This window comes from Schistocerca cancellata, chromosome 3 (assembly GCF_023864275.1).
Source record: "Schistocerca cancellata isolate TAMUIC-IGC-003103 chromosome 3, iqSchCanc2.1, whole genome shotgun sequence".
Taxonomy (NCBI): Eukaryota; Metazoa; Arthropoda; class Insecta; order Orthoptera; family Acrididae; genus Schistocerca; species Schistocerca cancellata.
This window is the reverse complement of record NC_064628.1, coordinates 248,326,430-248,351,757: the sequence shown is the minus strand read 5'-3', so window position 1 is coordinate 248,351,757 and position 25,328 is coordinate 248,326,430. Positions and strand designations below refer to the sequence as shown.

The 25,328-nt window shown below is 39.0% G+C and overlaps 1 protein-coding gene across 1 annotated transcript in view; it reads left to right on the top strand.

Annotated features, from left to right (window-relative positions):
- Positions 1 to 25,328, top strand: part of LOC126176688 (26S proteasome non-ATPase regulatory subunit 6-like) — a 122,841-nt gene that overhangs the window by 29,986 nt on the left and 67,527 nt on the right. The window contains exon 2 of the mRNA XM_049923849.1: positions 22,346 to 22,551. Coding sequence (XP_049779806.1) covers positions 22,346 to 22,551 — 206 coding nt within the window. The remainder of the gene's footprint in view (positions 1 to 22,345; positions 22,552 to 25,328) is intronic.

The following is a 25,328-nucleotide window of genomic DNA, read 5'->3' as shown; positions in this document are numbered from 1 at the left end:
TATGATACTTGAACCAAGTGTTAGCTATGATTAAGTTGTGCTCTGTGCAAAATTCCACCAGGCGGCTTCCTCTTTTATTTCTTACCCCCAATCCATATTCACCTACTACGTTTCCTTCTCTTCCTTTTTCTACTATCGAATTCCAGTCACCCATGACTATTAAATTTTCATCACCCTTCACTATCTCAATAATTTCTTTTATCTCATCATACATTTCTACAATTTCTTTGTCATCTGCAGAGCTAGTTGGCATACAAACTTGTACTACTGTAGTAGGCGTGGGCTTCGTGTTCATCTTGGCCACAATAATGTGTCCACTATGCTGTTCGTAGTAGCTTACCCGCATTCCTATTTTTTTATTCATTATTAAACCTACTCCTGCATTACCCCTATTTGACCTTGTATTTATAACCCTGTATTCACCTGACCAAAAGTCTTGTTCCTCCTGCCACTGAACTTCACTAATTCCCATTATATCAAACTTTAACCTACCCATTTCCCTTTTTAAATTTTCTAACCTACCTGCCCGATTAAGGGATCTGACATCCACTCTCTGATCCATAGAACGCCAGTTTTCTTTCTCCTGATAACGACGTCCTCCTGAGTAGTCCCCGCCCGGAGATCCAAATGGGGAACTATTTTACCTCCGGAAAATTTTACCCAAGAGGACGCCATCATCATATATCCATACAGTAAAGCTGCATGCCCTCAGGAAAAATTACGGCTGTAGTTTCCCCTTGCTTTCAGCCGTTCACAGTACCAGCACAGCAAGGCTGTTTTGGTTAGTGTTACAAGGCCAGATCAGTCAATCAACCAGACTATTGCCCCTGTAATTACTGAAAAGGCTGCTGCCCATGTTCAGGGACCACATATTTGTCTGGCCTCTCAACAGATACCCCTCTGTTGTGGTTGCTCCAATGGTACGGCTATCTGTATCGCTGAGGCACGCAAGCCTCCCCACCAACGGCAAGGTCTATGGTTCATGGGGTTCTCCCCTATTCTGCGATAATACAAAATGAGCTGCCCTTCCTTGAACTTTTTTTAAGTCATCTGTCAGTCCCACTTGATGTGGATCCCACACCGCACAGCAATATTGCAGAATAGGGTGGACAAGCATGGCGTAAGCGGTCTCTTTAGTAGACCTGTTGCACCTTCTAAGTGTTCCGCCAATGAATCACACTCTTTGGTTTGCTCTACCACAACATTATTTATGTGATTGTTCCAATTTAGGTTATTTGTAATTGTAATCCCTAAGTATTTAGTTAAATTTACAGCCTTTAGATTTGAACGACGTATCAAGTAATTGAAATTTAGCGGATTTCTTTTAGTACTCATGTGAATAACTTCAAACTTTTCTTTATTCAGGGTCAATTGCCACTTTTCACACCATACATATATCTTATCTAAATCGTTGTGCAATTTGTTTTGGTCATCTTGACTTTACAAGATGGTAAATGACAGCATCATCTGCAAACAGTCTAAGACAGCTACTCAGGTTATCTCCTATGTCGTTAATATAGATCAGGAACAATAGAAGGCCTGTAACACTTCCTTGGGGGACACAGGATATTACTTCTGTTTTACTCGATGACTTTCTGTCTATTATTATGATCCATGACCTTTCTAACAGGAAATCATGAATCCAGTCACACAACTGAGGCGATATTCCATAGGCACCAGTTTGGTTAGAAGACACTTGTGAGGAACGATGTTGACAGCCTTCTGGAAATCTAAAAATATGGAATCTATTTGACATCCCCTGTTGATAGCACTCATTGCTTCATTTGTATAAAGAGTTAGTTGTGTTTCACAAGAGTGATATATTCTGAATCCATGCTGACTGTGTGTCAGTATACCGTTTTCTTTGAGGTATTTCATAATGTTCAAATACAGTATATGTTCCAAAACCCTACTGCAAATCGACGTTAATGATATGGGCCTGTAAGTCAGCAAATTACTGCTACTTACCTTTTTGGGTGTTGGTGTGACTTGAGCAATTTTCCAGTCTTTAGGTACAGATCTTTCTGTGAGCAAGCAGTTGTGTATAATTGCTAAATACAGAGCTATTGTATCAGCATACTCCGAAAGGAACCTGACTGGTACACAATCTGGACTGGAGGCCTTGCCTTTATTGAGTGATTTAAGCTGCTTTGCCACGCCGAGGATATCTGCTTCTATGTTTCTCATCTTGGCAGTTGTTCTTTATTGGAAATAGGGAATATTTACTTCATCTTCCTTGGTGAAGGAGTTTTGGAAAACTGTGTTTAATAACTCTGCTGTAGTGGCACTGTCGTCAGTGACTTCACCATTGTTATTGCATAACGAAGGTAATGATTGCATCTTGTCACTGGTGTGCTTTCTGTATGACCAGAATCAGTTTGTGTTTTCTGGCAGATTCCAAGACAAGAGTTTCATTGTGGAAATTATTAAAAGCATCTCACATTGAAGTACGGGGAATATTTTGAACTTCTGCAAAACTTTGCCAATCTTTGGGATTTTGCATTCTTTCAAATTTGGCGTGCTTTTTTTGCTGCTTCTGCAACAGCGATCTGACTTGTTTTGTGTACCATGGGGGATCAGTACCAGTACTTATTAATTTATGTGGTATATATCTCCCAATTGCTGTCGATACTGTCTCTTTAAAATCATTTCACATCGTTTCTATGCTTGCACAATCAGATCAGAAGGAGTGAAAACTATCTCTTTAGGCATTAAGAGCATTTTTATCAGCTTTTTAAAATAAATATACTTTGCATTTCTTTTTGATGGTTGTAAGTGTTACGGTATTCAGCCTAGTAGCAACTGCCTTGTGGTTGCTAATCCCCATATTTGTCACGATACTCCCTATTTGTTGCTAAGAGGTCAAGTGTGCTTTTGCAACCATTTACACTTCGAGTGGGCTCATGAACTAATTGTTCAAGATAATCTTCGGAGAAAGCATTCAGTACAATTACAGACGACGTTTTATGCCTGTTGCCGGCTTTAAACGTATAGCTTTTCCAGCATATCGAGGGTAGATTGAAATCACCACCAACTATATAATTAGAGTGGGGTACCTATTTGAAATGAGACTCAAGTTTTCTTTGAACTGTTCAGCAACTATATCTTCTGAGTTGGGGAGGTCGGTAAAATGATCCAATTAGTAGTTTAGTCCAATTGTCAAGTATAACCTCTACCCATACTATTTCGTAGAAACTATCTACTTCAGTTTCACTACAAGGTAAACTACTTCTGACAGCAATAACCACCATTTACTGTATTTAATCTATCCTTTCTGAACACTGTTAGGTTGTTTGAAAAAATTTCAGCTGAACTAATTTCCGGCTTTAGCCAGCTTTCTGTACCTGTAACTATTTGAACTTCAGTGCTTCCTATTAGGGCTTGGAGCCCTGGTTCTTTCCCAACACAGCTATGATAATTTACAACTACAATACTACAATACCAATCATTTCTGCAATTACCTCAATATGTTTTACTTGCCCTCTTTTAGATAGATGCCCTTTCCGTGGTTTCCTGAGACCCCCTAACCTAATAAACAACCCAGTCCCTTCCACACAGCACCCACTACCCGTGTAGCTGCTTCCTCTGAGTAGTGGACCCCTGACCTAATAAGCTGAACCTGGAAACCCACCACCCGATGGCACAAGTCAAGGAATCTGTAGCCTGCACTGTCGCAGAACAGCCTGAGCCTCTCATTCAGACCCTCCACTCGGCTCCACCAAAGGACCACAGTTGGTTCTATCAATGATGCTGCAGTTGGTGAGCTCCACTTTAATCTCGCGAGCTAGACTGGCAGTCTTTACTATTTCCGCTAGCCATAGGAAACCAGAGAGAATTTCCTCTGATCCAAAGTGACATATGTCTTTGGTACCAACATCTGGCTGCATTCTGTACCCTTCATGGCATCCGGAAGCACCCTTTCCACATTCAGAATGACTGCCCCCAGTATGCACATGGAGTGCACACTGGCTTCCTTCCCCTCCTTGGCAGCCATGTTCCTAAGGGACTCCCTTACCCGTTTAATGTTGGAGTTCCCAACTACCAGCAAACCCACCTTCTGTGTATGCCCAGACCTTGCGGGCTGAGAAGCTTCCTCTGGAACAGGGTGGACAACTGCATCCGGCCTAGAGACTTTGTCAGCCACAGATAATGCCCAAAACCTGTTCGTCAAACAAACCAGGGGGGCCCTACGATCGGCCCCTCAGAAAGTCTTCCGCTGCCTGCCAGACTTTGGAATAATCTCCCACTCAGCCACAGGTGAGGGGTCAACTTCAGTGCAGGAAGTACCAAGGGCAGCCACCGCAGTGGACTGATCGGGGGACACATGGGACATGCTCAACGTCCCTTGCATCCACACATCCGACCCCACAAAGTGATGTACCTTGGCAGCAGCCTCAAGCTGTGTGACGGAAGCCAACACAGCCTGTAGCTGTGAGCAAAGGGTCAACAATTCAGCTCGCATCTGTACACAGCAGTCACAGGTCCTATCCATTACTGAAGTAGCTCCTGTTTGAAGCTAGTAAAAATATATAATAAACAGACGGTGTACTCGGCTTATTAGCAGCAGGAATTTGAAGTGCTCTCTCACTGATGGCATAACCGACACTGAGCTACACTAACCAAAACAAACAAAAGCCTGGATGATACGAGGGTCGATATAAGGGTCAATAGCAATGGTGGTACTGTACAATACACTGTTATTAAAATAAAAGGTTGTGCCTAGTAAGCACTCGAACATGCAAGAAATTACAAAAATAAACTAGTAACTACACAGGTATCTGTAAATAAGTCACTTCTGTTAGACCGTCATAAAATATACAACAAATGAATGGTGTACTCGCCTTACTAGCCGCAGGAACACGACATGCTCTCTCACTGGTGGTCTAACCGACATAGATGTTTCCACATATTATGCACACAATTGACAGAGTACCTCTAAATGTTCATAACTGTATGTTGTGTCTTTTTGAAATTAGGAGTGAGGCCATTCACAGAAAACCACTTAAAAGTACTTTTACTTTTTAACATGAGAGACAATAGTGGATCCAAGATTGAGCCTTGTGGAACCCGAAAGTAATTTCTCCCCATCAGAAGAATCTTTCCTGCTCACATTGGTTGAATTGTTAAGTATAACTTTCTGCATCCTTTCAGTGAGATGTGACATTACCTACTGATTATAAATATGTAAATAGAATAAATAGTAATATCAGGGAGCATTGTAATGATCTTGGAGCAATATTTATGGACCCAAACAAGTTCTTGTGTTACAAGTGCCTGGGGATAGATGGCCTTCATCTAAACAGGCTAGGCTCCAAATTGCGTAGTAAAATGCTTATTGATGTATGCCACATCTTAAAAAATACTAAAACGGGAAACGAATAAGCAGAGGGGGATGCAAAAATTACATATTTAAAAAAAAAAAAAAAAACCTAATAATATCAAAATGCTTACTAAACGAAAATCTACCCACGGTAACAAATAAACCTGGAATCATGTATATTATACATCACAATATAAATTGTCTAAACTCTACGTCCTCGAATAGCACATGTAAAATAGATGAATTGCAAATATTTCTGTCTGAATGCAAATTTGTAAAAATTGTATGTCTGAACAAACATTGGTTGATGCTAGCTACTGCAAACAAAATAAATCACATGGAGGCTCATGTATACTTGTTTATTCTAACGTAACATTTAAAATAAGGAATGAATTTCCTAATTTGAATGAGGAATGTAGCTTAGAAAGTTGTTGTGTAGAACTTGTACATCCTGGTATTACTGTAATTTCAATTTACAGAATCTCAGGAAATCAAATAACGAACCATTTCCTATACAAATTAAAAAATATGCTCAAAAGTTTAATTAAAGAAAAAAAGAAAAAGTAGTAATAGCAGCCGACTTCAATATCAATGTCTTAAGTGAATGCCATGAAGCTGACAAATTCACTGACCTAATAAAAAAATCTGGCTTCGAACTAAACTTCTTAGAATACACCAGAGAAAATGCCCAGTCAGCAACCAGCATTGACAACATTCTGACAAATTATGTGTTTGAAGATGTTCATAAATTTTGCTTAGATGTAGGAAAGTCTGATCATAAAGTATTGTTTATTGAACTGGCAAATACAAACACAGAAACCTCACCTTAAAAATAAGCCTAAGTACTTTCAAAGAAATTTTAACTCGGAAAATTTAACTGTATTCCAGGACAGACTAAAAGAGATAGACTGGCAATGCAACAGTAACAAGTCAATTAATGAAAACTTTCAAAAATTCCTAAACAGCTTCCTTCTTGTATTCAATTAAACCTTTCCACCTAAGTGTGCCAACACCAAAGTGACAAGTAAACTAACTTGCATAACAGAAGGAATAAAAATTTCTAGTGCTAGGAAATAGCAGCTGCACAAAGAGCTGAAATATAACAAAGATCTAGCTTTTATTGAATATATGAAGCATTATAAAAATGTTTTCAAAAATGTTGTAAAGGCAGCAAAACAAATGTCTAACAGCGAACTAATCTCAAATCATAAGAATAAATCAAAAGCAAAGTGGTCCGTTGTTAAATCAGATTGGGCATTAAAGTTGACAGCCATGAAATCTGTAAAATAAAGCATGAAAACACTACCATTGTAGATCCTGCTCAAATATCAGAACACTTCAATGGATTCTTTATCAGTGTGACAAAACATCAATGTTACAAATTACAATAAAAATGTATGTCCATATGGGCTTGAGCGAAAAAATATATTTCCAATGAAATTTAGAAATATTGCAATGAAAGAAATAGAAGACATTATACTATCACTAAAAAATAAAAATTTGTTGGATTGGGATGGGATACCTGCAAAAGTAATTAAATCAGTGTACAAAATAGTAAGTTCTCCACTAGTTGAAGTAATCAACAAATCATTTGAAAAAGATTGTTTTCCAGAATCATTAAAATACGCGGAAATAAAACCACTTTTTAAGAAAGGGTCAAGAGAAGATATGGGGAATTATCGTCCTATCTCCCTCCTTCCAGTGCTGTCAAAAATTTTCGAGAAAGTAGCTGCTATCTAAATCCAAAACTTTATTGTATCACAGGGGATTATTTTTTGCAATCAATTTTGCTTCCAGCAAGGGAAAAGTACAACAGATGCCATAAATAATTTCATAGAAAAAATTAGCACAGCTCTGGTCAAAAAAAAGTAAAGTAGCTGGAATTTTCTGCGACCTGACAAAGGCTTTTGATTCTGTAAATCATTCTTTGCTAATCCACAAACTAGAAAAATATAGGATTAAGGGTGCAGTACTTCAGTGGCTTACTTCTTACTTATTTAGTAGGAAACAAAGAACAATCATCTCTTCAAATGGTGTAAACTACGTGAAAACAATAACACAGGGTGTCCTCGCTCCATTTCTCTTTCTATTGTATGTCGACGACTTACCATTAAACATAAATTCACCATCTGTTCTGTTTGCTAATGACACGTCTGTCTTGATAGAAAGCGAAGAAACAGAAACGATTCCTGATAGTCGCTGGTACATTAGATAGACTGGAGTCATTGTTCCAGCTAAATGGTCTGAAGCTTAACATATCAAAAACAAACTTGATTGAATTCAGAACCAAACAGTCAAGAGACCAGGAAATTAGTATAAATCATAAAAGTGAAGAATTAACAGAAGTGCATTCTGCCAAATTTCAAGGTCTACACCTTGATAAGAATTTAAACTGGAACACACATATTGAGTACCTGTGCAGCAAACTGAATAGCTTTGCATATGCCTTGCATATATTATCAAGTACTACTAACATGTCCACTCGCAAAGTAGCATATCTAAGTTACTTTAAATCAGTGATAAGATATGCATTATTTTCTGGGGGAGCTCCAGTAATATATCTCATGTACTGAAGCTCCAGAAGAAAATTACCAGAAATATGTGCACTGCACAGCAAAGAGAATCATGTCGTCCATTATTATAGAAACTAAAAATTTTGACTGTCCCCTCCTTATACATATGCGAGCTAATGATATTTTTACACAACAAACTGGAATTGTTCATTAGAAACCAATTTGATAATCCATACAGTACAAGGAATAAAGCTAATTTTATGCTTCCTGCCCAGAGATTGAAATTATATGCTCAGTCCCCACAATATATGGGCATGAAAGTCTACAACAAACTTAAAGGCAAAAACATTCTAAACATGGAACCAGGGATACTAAAAAAAGAAGTTACCTGAAATTCTTATACACAAATGTTATTACTCATTAGAAGAGTTCATGGAACATGAACTGATAATTTGAGCAGAATCCAATCGCAAATTAGCATTATACTGTGAAAAAAAAAATTGTCCATTATTAAGACAGATATTTATCTATGCTGGAAAATAAGAAAATATAGATACTGCTACATAGACTAAATATAGTTTTAAAAATTAATATTAGACTCTATTTTGTAATTTTTGACATGTCTCCTGTACCATAATCACACGATTTGTTAGTGTATGTTATGAAACTAATAAATCACAATTGACAATATACCATTAATTCCATGAAACCTCAATTTACATAGGAGAATATTGTGGTTCACACAGTCAAATGCCTTAGGTCGTTCACAGAAAATATCAACTGGTGCTACTTTATTGAATGAAATTTTCACTCTACAGCGGAGTGTGCGCTGATATGAAACTTCCTGGCAAATTAAAACTGTGTGCCAGACCGAGACTCGAACTCGGGACCTTTGCCTTTCGCGGGCAAGTGCTCTACTGACTGAGCTACCCAAGCATGGCTCACGCCCCATCCTAACAGCTTTAATTCCGCCAGAACCTCGTCACCTACCTTCCAAACTTCACAGAAGCTCTCCTGCGAATCTTTCAGAACCTTTGAGTCTCGGTCCGGCTCACAGTTTTAATCTGCCAGGAAGTTTTATATCAGCGCACACTCTGCTGTAGAGTGAAAATTTCATTCTAGAAACATCCCCCAGGCTGTGGCTAAGCCATGTCTCCGCAATATACTTTCTTCCAGGAGTGCTAGTTCTGCAAGGTTCGCAGGAGAGCTTCTGTTAAGTTTGGAAGGTAGGAGACAAGGTACTGGCGGAATTAAAGCTGTGAGGACAGGGCATCAGTCGTGCTTGGGTAGCTCAGTTGGTAGAGCACTTGCCCGCGAAAGACAAAGGTCCCGAGTTCAAGTCTCGGTCTGGCACACAGTTTTAATCTGCCAGGAAGTTTCATATCAGCGCACACTCCGCTGTAGAGTGAAAATTTCATTCTAGAAACATCCCCCAGGTTGTGGCTAAGTCATGTCTCCGCAATATCTTTTCTTATAGGAGTGCTAGTTCTGCAAGGTTCGCAGGAGAGCTTCTGTGAAGTTTGGAAGGTAGGAGACGAGGTACTGGCGGAATTAAAGCTGTGAGGACGGGGCGTGAGTCGTGGTCGGGTAGCTCAGTCGGTAGAACACTTGCCCGTGAAAGGCACTGGTGCTACTTTGTTATTTATAGCTTGTAAAATTTGGTGAGTGAATGTGTAAATAGATCCTGATCTACAGTAGCTACTTGACCTCAAAAATTTTGGAAAATGATGTCAGTAGTGAAATGGGCTGTAGGTATTGACCTCTTAACTATCACCTTTTTTATAAAGGGGTTTAACAATGGCTTATTTCAGTCTCTCTGGGAAAATGCCAATATTTCAGAAAAGACAGAGTGTATTATATGGGAACAAGTTTTCGGTACTTTTATTTTTGGGAGACTACATAATTTTCTTAATTTCAGAAGGAGAATTGGGTGGACTTCATATAAATAAATTCAATATTGGTCACTTGGTCAACATACTATTCTGATTTTTCCCTTCAACTGTTTGACCCTGTATTTTCTACTACATTTAAGAAATGATTACTAAATATATCTGCTGCCTTCAATTACAGCTCTTCCATTTAAAATAATGTTATCCCATTATGTGGCTTCTTTTCGGGTCGTAGGTCTGTTCTCACAATTATTGATTTCTGATATGACATGCTTGTCCCTTGATATTTTAATAAATTTTCTTAGTAATTTTGAGCAGATTTTGTAGTGTACATCTACTGCAAGATCTCTACTTGTTCTTGCCAACAAATATGTTTTCCTTTTGCTTTCACAAGGTGCTTTAATCCCTCTAATGATCCAGGATTTTTGCATCTGTTAAATGTCTTTCTGATTGTCCTATGAGAAAAGCTATTTTCAAATAATGTCATGAATGTGTCATGGAATAGATGAAATTTTGTGTCAGCATTTGGTTTATTATAAATATCTTTCCAAGGTAATCTCTTGCAAACTGTTCTTAAAAGATATTTGTCCTGGCACCATTTATCAGAGTAGTATGTATGTTGTAAGGCACTATCTCATTTGTCATAACTAACTGTGCGTCATGATCAGAGCGAACTTTTTATTGGGTATCAGTAATTTTCTGGGTTTGAGCTTCATGAAAGAAAACATTATCAATTGTGGTAGTGCTGTCTTCATACAATTATGTTAGAAAGTTAATTATTGAGATCAAATTGCAGGACCCAAATAAAGTATCCAGATCTTTTTTACTACCAGAATCCTTTCAAAAATCTACATTGCCTCAATATAGACTATTAACTGCCTACTACTGTCTAACAGAGAGCATAGTAAGGAATCCATATTCCTCATAAACAGTCCAAAATTTACCAGTGGGGATGTGTATATCTAGTTACAATTAAAAGTGATCTATTTTTCAGTATTAACTCTTGCACGCACTCACACACACACACATCCCCTATGGTTGTGTGATGCTCAGATAGGCACAGGATTCTACCTTTTCAGAGTTCTTCATTTTCCAAACAGACAAGAAACTCTTCTGACCTCTTTTTTAGTCCTCTAATCTTTTGATGAAATAAGTTAGCATTTGTTTTCTGTCCATTCTTAAGCATTTTGTGGGACTCTTCTGTTTGTTGAACTTAGTTCAGAACAGGGTGCCTGATTCCTGACTTCTACATAAAGAAGGTACCACTCTGTCAGCATTAACCGCAGGGATCTTGCTTTGTATAATGGTAACCCCCACCCCCCACATACATTTTCTGCAAGAACCTTGGCCAACCTATCTTTCCCCCTTCTTATTCAGGAGTAAGACACATCTAGTATATTCCTATCACTCAGCTGTAACTGCATGAGTCTCTTCTCCTCCTACTTCAGGTAACAGATCAAATTCATTAGATACTGTAAGCTCAAATGTAGTTGAAGAAGTTGAAAAGCTGTTTCCCTTTTCCCCCTTACTTGGTATCTTTAGCCAGTTCCTATGGTCTTTTTCCCCTTTCAGCCTGAGGGCACAGATTTTTGCTTCCTGTTCAGGGATTCTCTGGTCTTTTTTCAGAGCTTACAGTTCCATGGGAGAGCTTCGTTAAGTTCCCCATTATAATCGGCCCAGTGAAACTCCAGCCTACAACCTATACATACAATTTCTTGTCTGACTACCATATGCCAACATCCTCACTTGTCACATTTTGCAACACGGGCTAAACACTTAAAAGAAGAATTAAATCATGAAACACACATGCATTTTAAATATTTACAATCCGTGAAAATTAGGCATATAGGTTAGCAGTTCAGGTATATGTTATAATGTAAAAATTATTTATTTCCACTTAAAACAAGAAGTCTGCTCTCACTTAACTGTAGATTGTGTTTATTAACTTATTTACAATAAAATGTAACTTTTAATTACTACTTTCATGAGTATTACTTGTTATTAAACATTGTTTAGAATCGGCAAAATATAGCCTGGTACATGAGATGTGATTTTACATGATAATATAAATATGAAACATCAGATCACAAAATCTTTTAGTTGCACTGACAAAGGAGATGTGATTGTGATTTAATATGTCTGGTAAGAAAGCAAGAAAGAAATGTGTGTTTCATAAACAACTTACCTGACTTCTTGACAGCCTCCTTTGAGGGATATACACTTCATCCAGTGATCTTACAGCTTTTTCATCCCATTAGAGAAATAGGTTGTGTCAAATGCTTCAAAATACTCATTGACTACAATTGTCACTTCCTCAGTTGATGTAAATTTCTTCTCAGCAAGCTAAAGTTCAAGTTAGGGAACAGGAAGAAGCCACTTGGTGTTAAGACTGGTGAATAGGGTGGATAGGAACCAATTCAGAGCAGACTTCATGCCCTTTCACCATTATTATCACTGATGCATGGGATGGTTCATTATCCTGGTGAAAGAGCACATTTTTGTATGCCAACTTTGGTCTTCTTTCAGCCAACTATAGTTTCAAATGCTCCAACGGTGATGCATAATAGCGTCCAGTTATGGTTCTGCCTTTTTCCAAGTAATCTATGAGTATTATTTCTTGGGAACCCAAAAAACAGCGAGTATCACCTTACCAACTGACAGAATGGTCTTTCCCTACTTTGGTGCACATTCACCACCGTTGTCCATTGTTTTGACTGCTATTTGGACTCTGGTGTGTAATTATGGATCCAGGTTCCATCAAAAGTCACAAATAAACACAAAAAATCTTGGGGAAGTGTGATTAAACATCACCACACTTTGTGTTGAAATGTTTTGTCAGGTGTGCTTTTGGTTTACTGTGAGCAATCTCAGCACCCAACTTGTACACAGCTTTTTCATAGCCAGTTCTAGTAGTAGTAATAGTAGTAGTAGTAGCAGTAGCAGCAGCAGCAGCAGCAGCAGCAGCTGTATTCATCCGTAGATCTCTTTTTTTTACAAGAATGTAGGACATGTTAAAGTATTTACGAGTTTAGATCAATTTAAAATAAGCTAATTCATATACACATTTATTTACAGACTTCTAGTTAGAGGCAATCATTAGATTTACTCCTGGTATACAATACTTTTTTTTTACAAATAACTTATTAAATAATATAATGCCACACTGTTCAATCATATCTCACTATCAGTCACTGCACCCACTATACACACATTGTTTCATAACACTTGAACCACCACCACACACACACACACACACACACACACACACACACACACACACACATGTCCGCCGCTCGTGGTCTCGCGGTAGCATTCTCGCTTCCCGAGCACGGGGTCCCGGGTTCGATTCCCGACGGGGTCAGGGATTTTCACCTGCCTCGAGATGACTGGGTGTTTGTGTTGTGCTCATCATTTCATCATCATCCGGGAAAGTGGCGAAATTGGACTGAGCAAAGATTGGGTAATTGTACGGGCGCTGATAACCACGCAGTTGAGTGCCCCACAAACCAAACATCATCATCATCACTCACACACACACACACACTGTGGTGATCTCTGGGCCATTTTCTGTACCGTAACTTCCCATTTGCTATCATAAAACACTGAGTCAGCATCCCTCCATAATGAGTGAGAGGTTGAGCTCAGAAAGAGGAAGAGGTGTTAATATTGTGCTATGCATAGCTTGGGGGTAAGTATTTCTAGAAAGGAAAAAAGGAGGAAAAAACATAAAGTGAAGGTGTTATGTGGGATGATGGATGTTTTATAATAATTAGTATTATTATTAATTTGCTAACATTTTTTATCAAACTCCTACTATGTTTTATATAAGTAATCCCTCAATATATAAAATGTATTCCACAACAGGTACTTTTTAGCTGCCTTTTTAAATAAGTTTATTTTTGAAATTTCTTTAATCTATTTCAGTAATTTATTGTACAGTTTTAATCCTTGGTAAATGTAAGTCGAGTCTATCTCTTTTTCTCACATGGTCATGGACGGAGCTGTTTGTGCAGTAATTACCAATGTTATTTTTAATGTATACAACTGACTGGTAAATGTATTCACATGGAGCAGTTAAAATCCCCTGTGTTTTGAACAGATCTTTACAATGAGCTTGACTAGTATTTTTGGTTATTATTCTTGTGGCTCTTTTCTGGAATTTGAAAATTGTGTTCATATTTTGTGCATTTGTTCCCCAAAAAAGAATGCCATTACTAAGAATTGAGTGTACATATGAATAATATGTAACTAAAACACACTGCATGTTACACATTGATGATAGGATTCTAAGGGCATGACATTCTGTTTGCAAGTACCTTTGTATGTTCACACCACTTCAGCTGAGAATCAATATTCATTCCTAGAAATTTTGCATTTGTTACACAGTCTATAGATGTGCCTTCTACATTTAATTTAACATTGCCATTTTTCCTCTTCAAACTGAAATTCATGGCATTAGTTTTCTTTATGTTCAGTGTCACTTTATTGCTTATTGACCAATCATAAACTTCCTTGAGAGTTTCATTTGATTTCCCGGCAAGGAGTTCTCTTGCTTTCTCAGTGGCTATAATATTGCTATGATCAGTGAAGAGAATTTTTCCACCATGAGTAACACCAATGGGAAAGTCATTGATGTATATCAGGAACAGTATTGATCCTAATATGCTATCTTGAGGAACCCCTATATTAATGTATTTGATTCTGATAAGTGTTTTACTAAATCTATTTGAAGTATGTATTATCTCTACTCTTTGTACCCTATCTGTTAGGTATGATAGAAACTAGTCATTTGCTACCCTTCTTATTCCTAATGCTTTTAATTTATTTAATATAATCTTGTGGTCGACTGCATCAAACGCCTTAGAAAGATCCAAACATATGCCAGTGACACAGTATACTGCACACCTTTTTGCACAAGAGTTAAGGAAGTCCGATCCAAATGCAGGTTTGATTTCTGCCGCGTATTAACTGAGTGAAAGCTGCTTATTCTTGGAAATAAACTGATATTGGTAACAAGAAATGACATTAAGGAATATATGTATTGAGAGGCCAATGTCAAAATACCCAGACTTGTGAACAGAGGTCGACAAGAGGTTTGTGAACTAACACCACTTATTGCCCGAACTGCATTTCTGAGCCAAAAATATCCTTTTAGAATGAGAACAGTTGCCCCAAAATATAATACCATATGACAATAGCGAATGAAAATAAGCAAAGTAGGCTAATTTTCGTGGTGAACAATCACTCACTTCTGATACCATTCGAATAGTAAAAATGGCAGTATTAAGTCTTTGAACAAGATCCTGAACGTGGGCTTTCCACAACAGCTTACTATCTATCTGAACACCTAGAAATTTGAACTGTTTAGTTTCACTAATCATATGCCCATTCTTTGAAATTAAGATGTCAGGTTTTGTTGAATTTTGTGTTAGAAACTGTAAAAACTGGGTCTTACTGTGATTTAGTGTTAGTTTATTTTCTACAAGCCATGAACTGAGGTCATGTACTGCACTATTTGAAACCGAGCCAATGTTACACACAACATCCTTTACTACCAAGCTAGTGTCATCAGCAAACAGAAATATTTTAGAGTTACCCATAACACTAGAGGGCATATCATTTATATATACAACGAACAGGAGTGGATACAACAGTATAAAGGTGTACTGTATATTTACTAAGATATGCAGACATGAAGTTCGTAAATGATGATATTAGTCAGTCATGTTAACACTCGGAGATACAGGAAGTTATAGACAAAATTATACCACACGAGTGTCACCATAATAATCATATCAATGTGATATGATTTCCATCAGTTGTCATCTGTTAATGGGAAAATTGAGTGCTACAGTGTCAAACTACAGGAACTACGTAAAAAAATTAAATCATCTGCACCTATGAGATACGAGCAAAATAGTGTGTGAAGAACATGTCATGCATGGACTTCACTTAAACAGAAATGGAAAGCTCAGTTTAGTGAACCAAATAGTGGGACTTTGTGATGAACTGCATAAAACCATGGACCCAATCACCCTAGACTATAATCAGCAGTAGTTTTAGGCACAAGAAGCAACTAACACCCTGGATAAGAAAGAATCCTGTTCAGATGGTGAACAGACAGGGTTAGAAGTGAATAAATTTTCATTGCAGTACAATGGGAAAGACCTGTGTAGCAAACCAATGCTTCAAAATCCCTTATTCCAAAGTTTTGTGACTTACACAGAATTAAAAGTAAACAAAATCAGTCAGTGCATCTTAAGATAACACACCTAAATGTGCAGTATTTTGTGAATAAGCTCAACTTGTTGCAAGCTTTTGTGGATGAGGAATTGCCATGGTCTGAAAGTCTTTGAAATTGGGTATCACAAATTAGATGGTTCTTGTAAGCAGGTAGTTACTGCAGGCAACAACACAGAGGGGTGGGATGGGTTGCATTTAAAAGAATCTCATTCCTTGAACAGTACATTAAAGAAGGAGCAATTGAAGTGGGTGATGTTGCCATTGACAAAAATGCTCTTTCAAGTGGGCTAGTTTAACAAGGTAATAAGGCAAACTGGTCACATTGAACTAAGTGTGGTTGGAGACTCAAATATTGCAGCAAAATCCTGTAGTATGACTTACACAAAACTGATAGGTATATTAAACACTTACAGTCTTATAAATATAATAAGCTCTGACATAGGTAACATAGTCATGTTTCAGTAAAATCAATATGCAATAGCCAACAGAAGTGCACAAGACAATGTTAACTGTCAAAGTGCTGATTTTAATTTGTCAGAGTACTTACGTTTTTCTGTACCAAAAGCAGCTGAAACAATTGAGAAGAAGTGGTTTCACGTCATCATCATCATCAGCAGCAGCAACAGCAGCAGTAGCTAAGCTAGCACAGGAGAGGTGAGTCATCATTTATCAAGCTTAACAGTCAGTAAGCAAATGTTATGAATTTTATAGAATCGTGTTGAGGCATTTGAACTACTACTGCTCTTTCAAAGAAATGACCAGGATACTAGATTGAAACTTACACCCAGTCTAATTAAATGAAGGCAGAACATACGTGATTTTGACCATTTATATAAAGAAACAAAACTACATATGTTTAAGGAAAAATATAATCAAGCCAAAAATCCTTTAATGCAGACCCTTCACACTCGAAGAAACAGATAAACAATGGTACAGTAGAGTATTAAGCCAACATTGGTTAGGCAGCCTTGAGATTAGTCTATAAATAACATAAAACCACCAGAAAAGTGCAAAGTGAACAAGTCAGCATTAGACATGAGGGCCACCTAGCAAAAGATACAAATTCATCAGTAATTTGTTCAGTAAGCACTTTATCTATCCTTTTGACAAACCAGCTCCTGTTGTAGATCTGCAGGCTGAGACACCAAATAATATCACAAATGATGCAGGGTTTGAATTTGTGGAGGTGAAACAAAACTAGAAACTCATATGGATAATATGGTATCTCGAACTCAGTTTTTTCTATTCCAAAGACTGTGAGGAAGTGCAGTTTTTGGCAATTAGTTGGGTATTAAAATTAATTACATATTTCCAAGCTCAGAGACAAAAGTCATTGTAAGTAAATCTCAGGTACTAATATTTGCTACTTGGCAGCTAAAGGCATTCATGCATAAAAATCTGAGGTGGGATAATGATGGTGGAAGCAAACAGCTTTAATTCCTAGGTGTCCACCTGGACCCAAACCTTCAGTGGATCAATCATATTAATGGTGTGTGTAAGTCAGTAATGCCCTGTGCCTTTTTAGTCAGGTGTCCACCCACACCCTTAAAACTGTAAGTTATGGAACAGTCCATCCCTATCCTAGCTATTGAATAGAAATATGGGGTTGTGCTACAGACATGCACCTAAACAACATACTGCTGCTACAAAAAAGGGTGTAAGGGATTATACATAGACTACGTTACAAAGATTCTTGCCGCGAAGTTTTCTGATCTCCTAGAAAGTTGAAGTAATTAACTGTCATTATATGCTTGGCCACAACAACAGGTCCAAATGCAGCTACTTTAGACAAAGGACTAGATTACAAATGGAAGACCAGGGCGCACACATTAAAAGACAGAGCCCATACCATAAAAGATCAGACCCTATAGATTAATAGGCTGACAAAGTACAGGGTTATTCTCAACGATTCTTCAGGTTTCAAAGCACTGTTTATTTATAAGTTTATGATATAAAAAGATGGATTATGCATAAAAGGATAGAGATACACTCACTAAGTTTGTGGTGTTGGTACATTCTACAAATTTTCAATGGTTGTGCAATTCATCAGAGGGGCACATTCAAAAAGTAATCCATTCTGTTCATATGTTCACTTTCATGTTTCTGTCAATGTCTGTTACAGCAGGAATGATGCAGTCGTGTAGTTCTTGCAGCACTGTTGGCACTGGGGTACATAAACTTTGTCCTTAATATAACCCAGAGGAAAAAAATCTCACATCATGAGAACTGGTGCCCTTAGGGGCCATGGCAATGTGAGACTGTCGTTTAATTTCATTTGTGTCCTATATAGCATAATAAATACTCAGTTTTTTGTAGAATTAGTTGTAAGTCTTGCAGTGAGGATCTATATACTGCAACAGTTATAAATGATAAATATTTCAGAATCAAATTCAGTTGGTCAGTTGCACAGATATTTTTATTTTGCTGTACCAGTTTCGGCAGACAAATTTGTCAACTTCTGAAGCTTAATATCTTCTTCACAATGATATGTCAAAACTGTACATATTGGATCTGGGAATTGCAACCATAGATAGATAATTTACAATAAATTAAATATGAAGACCAATATCTTCTTCACAATGATACATCAAAACTGTACATATTGGATCTGATAATTACAACTATAGGTTGATAATTTACAGTGTGCAACTGACAACTGAATTTTATTCTGGAATATTTACCACATGACAGCTGCTGAGAAAACAATAGCTGTGAATAAAATCATGAATGACATTTCTGGTAGCGGCAGTTCACTAGCACAGGCCTCCAACTGTTGATTGAAGCAGAAACTACTGCTATCAATAGATTTGAACTGGATTTTATTTTTTACATGCATGAAAACTTCTTTCTTCATATTTTTCCTTAAGAAAGAGACTACTTAATTTATAGCATCCAGTTTAGTTATTTATTTACGTACTTACTTAACATCCTTGTCATCATATAAACAATACTGGACTTGTCATACACAGAAATTAAAAACTTGGAATGTACAAAATGAAATTGCCTGCAACATACACCACTAAATTTACTATTTCTTTGCTTATGAATGGTGTCTAATAATTTGTTTCTCAGCAATAACTACCTGTAGAATAAATAGTAATATAGATAGTAAAGTAGTGTACTATAAACTGAAACATAGACAGATAGAAACTTCTCACAAGATTCATCACACACTATACTACATATATGGGTTTAGTGTTATCGGATTGCAGGATCCAACCACTAACCACCATAAAATAAGTATGATTTTAGTGGTCTGAAGCACATATATACATATAACTAGTTGATTCCCGGTACACACGTGTTTACAGTTTTGCACCGCAACCACAGACTGCTCCCAAAGAGCTTAGAAAACAAAGGTGTTGATACGCGACTTCGTCAATAGTTGCTACATTAGTCCCCACCCTTTCATTGTGGAGCACCAAGAGAATTATGAGGGCATACATGTAAAGGAAGCACCAGGATGTGGTGGGGGGGAGTGTGTTTAACAGATACAATACATGACATTAGGAAATGTAGTCCTCGAGCCAGTGAGGGGGGCGGATGGTCCTGCCCAAACAGGCAAATCCTTATACCGCAGTGGAGGAATCTGGGGAGGCGATGGTGGACTGTGAGAAGTCAGGGTAGTGAACCTGAATACCTGTTGCAGTATGAAGGACTTCGACTGTTGACGGGTCAGTACCAACAGGCAAGGGGATAGACTGGAGAAGGTGAATACTGGTAAAGTTGTCATTGGGGAAGCTGGCTTGTTCATAGAATACAGACACATTACCAGGATACACAACAAAAATCACTTTAGTACTACAAATGAAATCAGTGTTCACATTAACTACCATTTCCGTGGAGGTGGTGACAGAATCTCCACACGAATCATCATCGGTGACATCACACGTTCTGAGGCTGGCCGCTGATAAGTCACTAAATCCTAACTGGGGAGAGGCAGGGGCTGCCTATAGGAGGGGGAGAGTTATCACATGCGTCACTCTGTTTGGTGATGTCATACACACCTGTAACACAGCACTGTCACACAACTGGGAGTAGGTAACATAACACGTGTGGGAATGGTCATCACTCACCTCAGGCGAGGTGGATGTGGGAGGAGGTGGGGGCTGGCTGGGTGGAGTATCAAGCAGTTTTCTAGAGACCATGATAGTTTGAGGTGGCAGTTACATACGGTTTGAGGTGCACTGATAATAAGCGCTTCAAATGTGTTGTTACGCCACAAGATGACTTTGTGTGGGCCTGAGTAGGGAGGGCTGAGCGCTGGTCGAATGGTGTCTTCACGCAACATGACATGAGTGCATGACACTAGGCCCTTGTACAGGAATACGGGGGGAAGTGAGTGCAGCTGAGGAGGGGGTACGCAAATGTTAGTGGTTAGCTGCGTGACATGCCCAATGGAAGTCGAGTCACAGATTTTATCCGGAGGGAGTGAAGGCTTGACTAACTGTGCTGGGAGTGTGAGGGATTCTCCATATAGTACTTGTGCCAGAGATGCACCAAGAGTTTCTTTGTACGCAGGCCGAATGCCAAGCATTTACCCATGGTAGGGCGACAACCCACTCGTCTCCATGGCACATCAGTGAAGCTTTAAGCGTTCGACAAGCCCGTTGCTCTGGAGGTGGTGTGCTGTTGTTCTTAATCGTTTCTCCCCCCACAGTTCTCAAAGCTGCCCTGGTCAGTGGTGATAGAGGCTGAGCAGAGGCACAAGAGTCATATTAATAAAAGGGCTCGGGCCACTGGGCCGGCTGTGATAGTAGCGAGGGGAATCACCTCCACCCAGTGTGTAAACCTGTTGATGGCATACAGTATGTAACGAAAGAGGCCTGAGGGGAAGGGGGGGGTAGGGGTCCAACGATATCGATGTGTGTGTGTGTGTGTGTGTGTGTGTGTGTTGAACTCTTTGTTTTGCCACATTGAATGTACCCATGGGGGGCTGTACATGACGTCCTATTTTGTACGCAGACAAGCCACGCATGCTTGCACCCATCTGCGACATTATTTAATCACCCAAGGCCAAATGAAATGTTTGGATACCAGATGTGCAGTGGTGCATATGCCAGGGTGTGCCAAGTCAGGAATACTGTTGAAAATGTCCTGATGGAGAGGTTCGGGAATCACCAGACGTATTTGTCCAATTGAAATGTCACACCAGATGGTGACGGGAACCTGGGAAGTGTCTGTAACTAAAGTTTGAGTTCTGTTTTACTATCTGAGTGCAATGCGACAAGTTCAGTATCATCTGTTTTCAATCTAGGGAGTTCGTTGAGGTCTAGTTATGAAGATAGTAAAGACACATTAGATAAAAAATTGGCGACAACGTTGTCTGCCCCTCTGATATTAGTTGTAAACTGGCATATGAGGTCCGTATGACGGAAGCACCTCAGGGATGGGTCCTTGCCTGGGTTGTGCAAAGCGTATATGAGTGGTTCATGGTCAGTAAATACCACAAGATGGTGACCTTTGATATCGTCTTGGAAATGTTTCTTAGTGGTGTAAATAGCAAATAGTTCCCAGTCAAAGGTTGATTGTTTGCATTGAGAAGCTGACAGTTTGTGAGAGAAAAATCTGAGCAGCTGTACAACAGAACCCACAGATTGCAGATGTACTGCCCCCACTGCTGTATCACTCCCGTCTGTAGTAGCTGAGATGGGAGTATCAGGGATGGGGTGAGCGAGTGTAACAGCCATCTGTAAGGCTGACTTGAGGTTATCAAATGCGTGTCACATGTGTGGAGTCTATGTGACTGCCTGAGACCCTGAAGTGTTGTTGCCTGTGAGAACAGCTGTCAGTGGGGCTTCTATGTTGGTGGCATGGGGAATGTGTTTGTGGTAGTAATTTACGGTTCCTAGGAAGCGGCAGAGGCCGTGAAAGTCTTTGGGCAAAGGCACCGTACTGATAGCCTCGACCCATTTGGGTAGGGGGTGGATGCAGTTGGCAGAAACCACTTGGCCCAGAAAAGTGACTCTTGTGTGGTGGTGTTGTGACTTAGCATTGTTCACCTTGACACCATTTGCTTGTAACAGTTGTAAAACCGTATTTAAGTGGAGCTCATGTTTCTTGAATGAGGAAGAGAAAATTAGCAAGTTGTCTAGGTACCCATATGCAATGTCTGGTTTTCCAACCAAAGAGTCAATGAACAGTTGCCACGTCTGTGTGGTGTTTTTAAGGTCGAATGGCATAAACAGATACTCGAACAGTCCAAATGGGGTGGTGATGGCGGTTCTTTCAACATCCTCGGGTACCTTTGGCAGTTGGTGGTACACCCTGTGACAGTCGATTATACTGAAAATTTTTTAAAGTTTTGTATTCGCATTACGTTTAACGTGAACAAATTTTTCTGTATTTCTTTTCATTAATGTCATTCTCCAATGTTTCAGAAATGGCACCAATTTATGAAGAATGGTGCAAGAGCTTAAAATGGACTGTTGATGAAGAACTGTTGTCTAGACTAAAGCAGCTTAATATGGAAAAACTCAAACAACTTGACGATGAAATTGAAGATGCAGAGAAGAATTTAGGGGAAATGGAAGTTCAGGGAGCGTACATGAAAAAATCAGAATACCTATGCACTATTGGAGCAAAGGTAAAAACTACTGGGTTTGAATCTAGATTAGCTATTGTATGTGGTTAAACTATCACAGATACATAGTGAAATTGGACTAATTACTGGCTTTCTATTATATGATGATACCACCTACTTTTCTTTAGTTGAATACATTAGTGTGTTCATCATCTATGAAGACCCATTTGTGTTTGTCTTGCCTCATCCCTAAATTGGTGGGGACGGATGGCAGACTTTAATGTGTTAAAAACTGCTCCGCATGTGGGGACAGCCTTTGTCCCCTCCCATGAGACTTGCATGTTAACTTTTCGTCATGGTGCTGATGACCATGATGTTGAGTGCCCTCTCAATCCAAATCATCATCATCATCATTATCATCTACACAACATGTTGAGTGAATGAAACAATGAATGCAGAACACAGTGCAGAACTGCTCACTCTCATACCTTCTACAACAAATCACTACCCACACTGTAGTTTCATGTAAGTATCTACATATCTAAATTCCAGAATGTTTTAAATGAAATTTAGTGTGTACACAATATGATCACAGAGGTAACACAGTCCATTCATATGTTTTTGTTATGTACAACTGGTTAGAGTCCGGGTCCGAACACATTTTTAATTTCTCTTAAATGTTTTGTTCTTGCGAAACCCTGTTGCGTAACTTGGGAAAACCTGTATTCGATGCAGCGATCCTCTCTGATAGCCGTGGCATTAACACGTTTCCGAGACGGGAGGCGCGCCAGCCCATGATTGAATCTACCTGGCAAATTTACGATGATGGCTGGTGTGCTGGCCCGCATGCACGTGTTTTTTAGGTGGTTTCCGATATGCAACCAGGTGAATACTGGGCTGGTACCCACATCCCGCCTCAGTTACACAATTCGCAAACATTTAGAAAACGTTCACTCACTTTCAAATGAGATAACACTAGACAGTCTGCTGCTCGTGGTATCGCGGTATCGTTCTCACTCCCTGAGCACGGGGTTCCGGGTTTGATTCCGGGCGGGGTCAGGGATTTTCCCTGCCTCGAGATGACTGGGTGTTGTTGTGTCGTCTTCATCATCATCATTCATCCCCATTAACGTCAGAGGAAGGCAATGGCAAACCAGCTCCACTAGGACCTTGCCTAGTACGGCGGTGTGGGTCTCCCACATCGTTCCCCTACGCTCTGTCACGGAGTATGGGACTTAGTCATCATCATCATCACATCAAGGATCAACTGTGGTAATTTCTTAATATTTGGTAATATGCCTATGATTTGGTGAACATTTTTATATGCAGCATAAGCTTCAGAAATGATTTGAAGATGTGCAGGGTGTCAAATGACCGAAAGTGCTATTTCATAAAGTCAGCTATTCTGTGGGATTAACATGTGATGAATTTCAGAACCACACTCATTAACATCCACACTGTTCCCTTCCAACCATTCCCACCTGGAATGTGTGCAGTAGATCTTCTAAGATACCATTGCTATTCATATGAAAATGAACATTGTCAAGTGGTCACCGTCTGTAACAAGACCGCATTGCTAGAAATACATTTAGCATTCCTCTGTGGGAACATGAGGACTTAGTTTGTACTATTTAAACATGGTTTTACCATTTTACCATTGTTATCAGACAACAGTGTGAACACCCTGCAGGTTTTTCACATTTGAGTATTTGATGGAGTTGTTGTTTATTTTCTTATTTTGAAAATCTGAAGATGAATAGTTGTAAATTTGTTAGAAGCAAATTTTAACGATGTTGTTCAATGCAATATTCTTTTTGACTTTATTTAGTCCTGTCTACCCACTTTCATAGCCACTACCTCTTTGTGGCAATCTCTCTAGGGTCAAGTATACATTTGAAAATGAGGAGCTGAATTAGTTCAAGTGACGCCTGATGCTATTGTCTGATAGGAAGTGAATTTTAATCAACACATGCAATAATCTTACATGTATGTGTCATATCTGTTCTTTTGGCGATCTGTTCTTTTGGGGACATCTGAAAGAACAGGCTTGAACTCATATGGGAGTCAGTGAAATGCTACAAGTCGTGATAATAATGGGCAAGAGGTGCTACATTCAAAGTGTGTGGATAGGGTGAGAATTTGGGTCTGACAGGAGGCATGCTAAGCTAGTCCGTGCAATTGCAATGACTACTGTGTACAGATGGCACATTGGTCAGCACATCTGCCTAGTAAGCAGGAGAACCTGGTTTGAAACCTGGTCCAGCACAAATTTTCAATCTTCCCCATTGATTTAAATCAAAGTCCATTTGTAACCAATGTCTGTAATTCCTTTGAGTCCTAATAATCTTACAGCAACCCAGCTCAGAAAATTCAATCTTCCAAGCTATGGCAATGGTAAAGCTCATCCACCCCCCCTTCCCTTCCACCCATATATGCATGTGAGTGTGTATTTAATATTCTTGCAGCAGTGAATCAGGATTGGTTTTCTGGGTTGGAGGGGGGGGGGGGGGGGGGGGGGGGGGGAGACGTCTTCATCTTGCATTTTAAAAGAGGTGGTTTGTCACTAACAATCTTCAATATTTGTGCAACCTATTGAAAATATGTGTTTCACAGTTCTGTATACTAATCAGTGATGTCCTTGGTACACATAAATTGTGTTAACTGAATGGCTGTTGCTGTTCTTTTTAAGCAAGATTGTTTTGTCAATACAGGGTGGCTCATAGGAAATAGAACATTTAATTGGCCAGGCTGCAAACATTTAGATGTTCTCACACCAACTGCCACATCTAATTGGATCCACGTAGTATGCCATTCCGTTCAGTTCACAACATGGTTGTGGA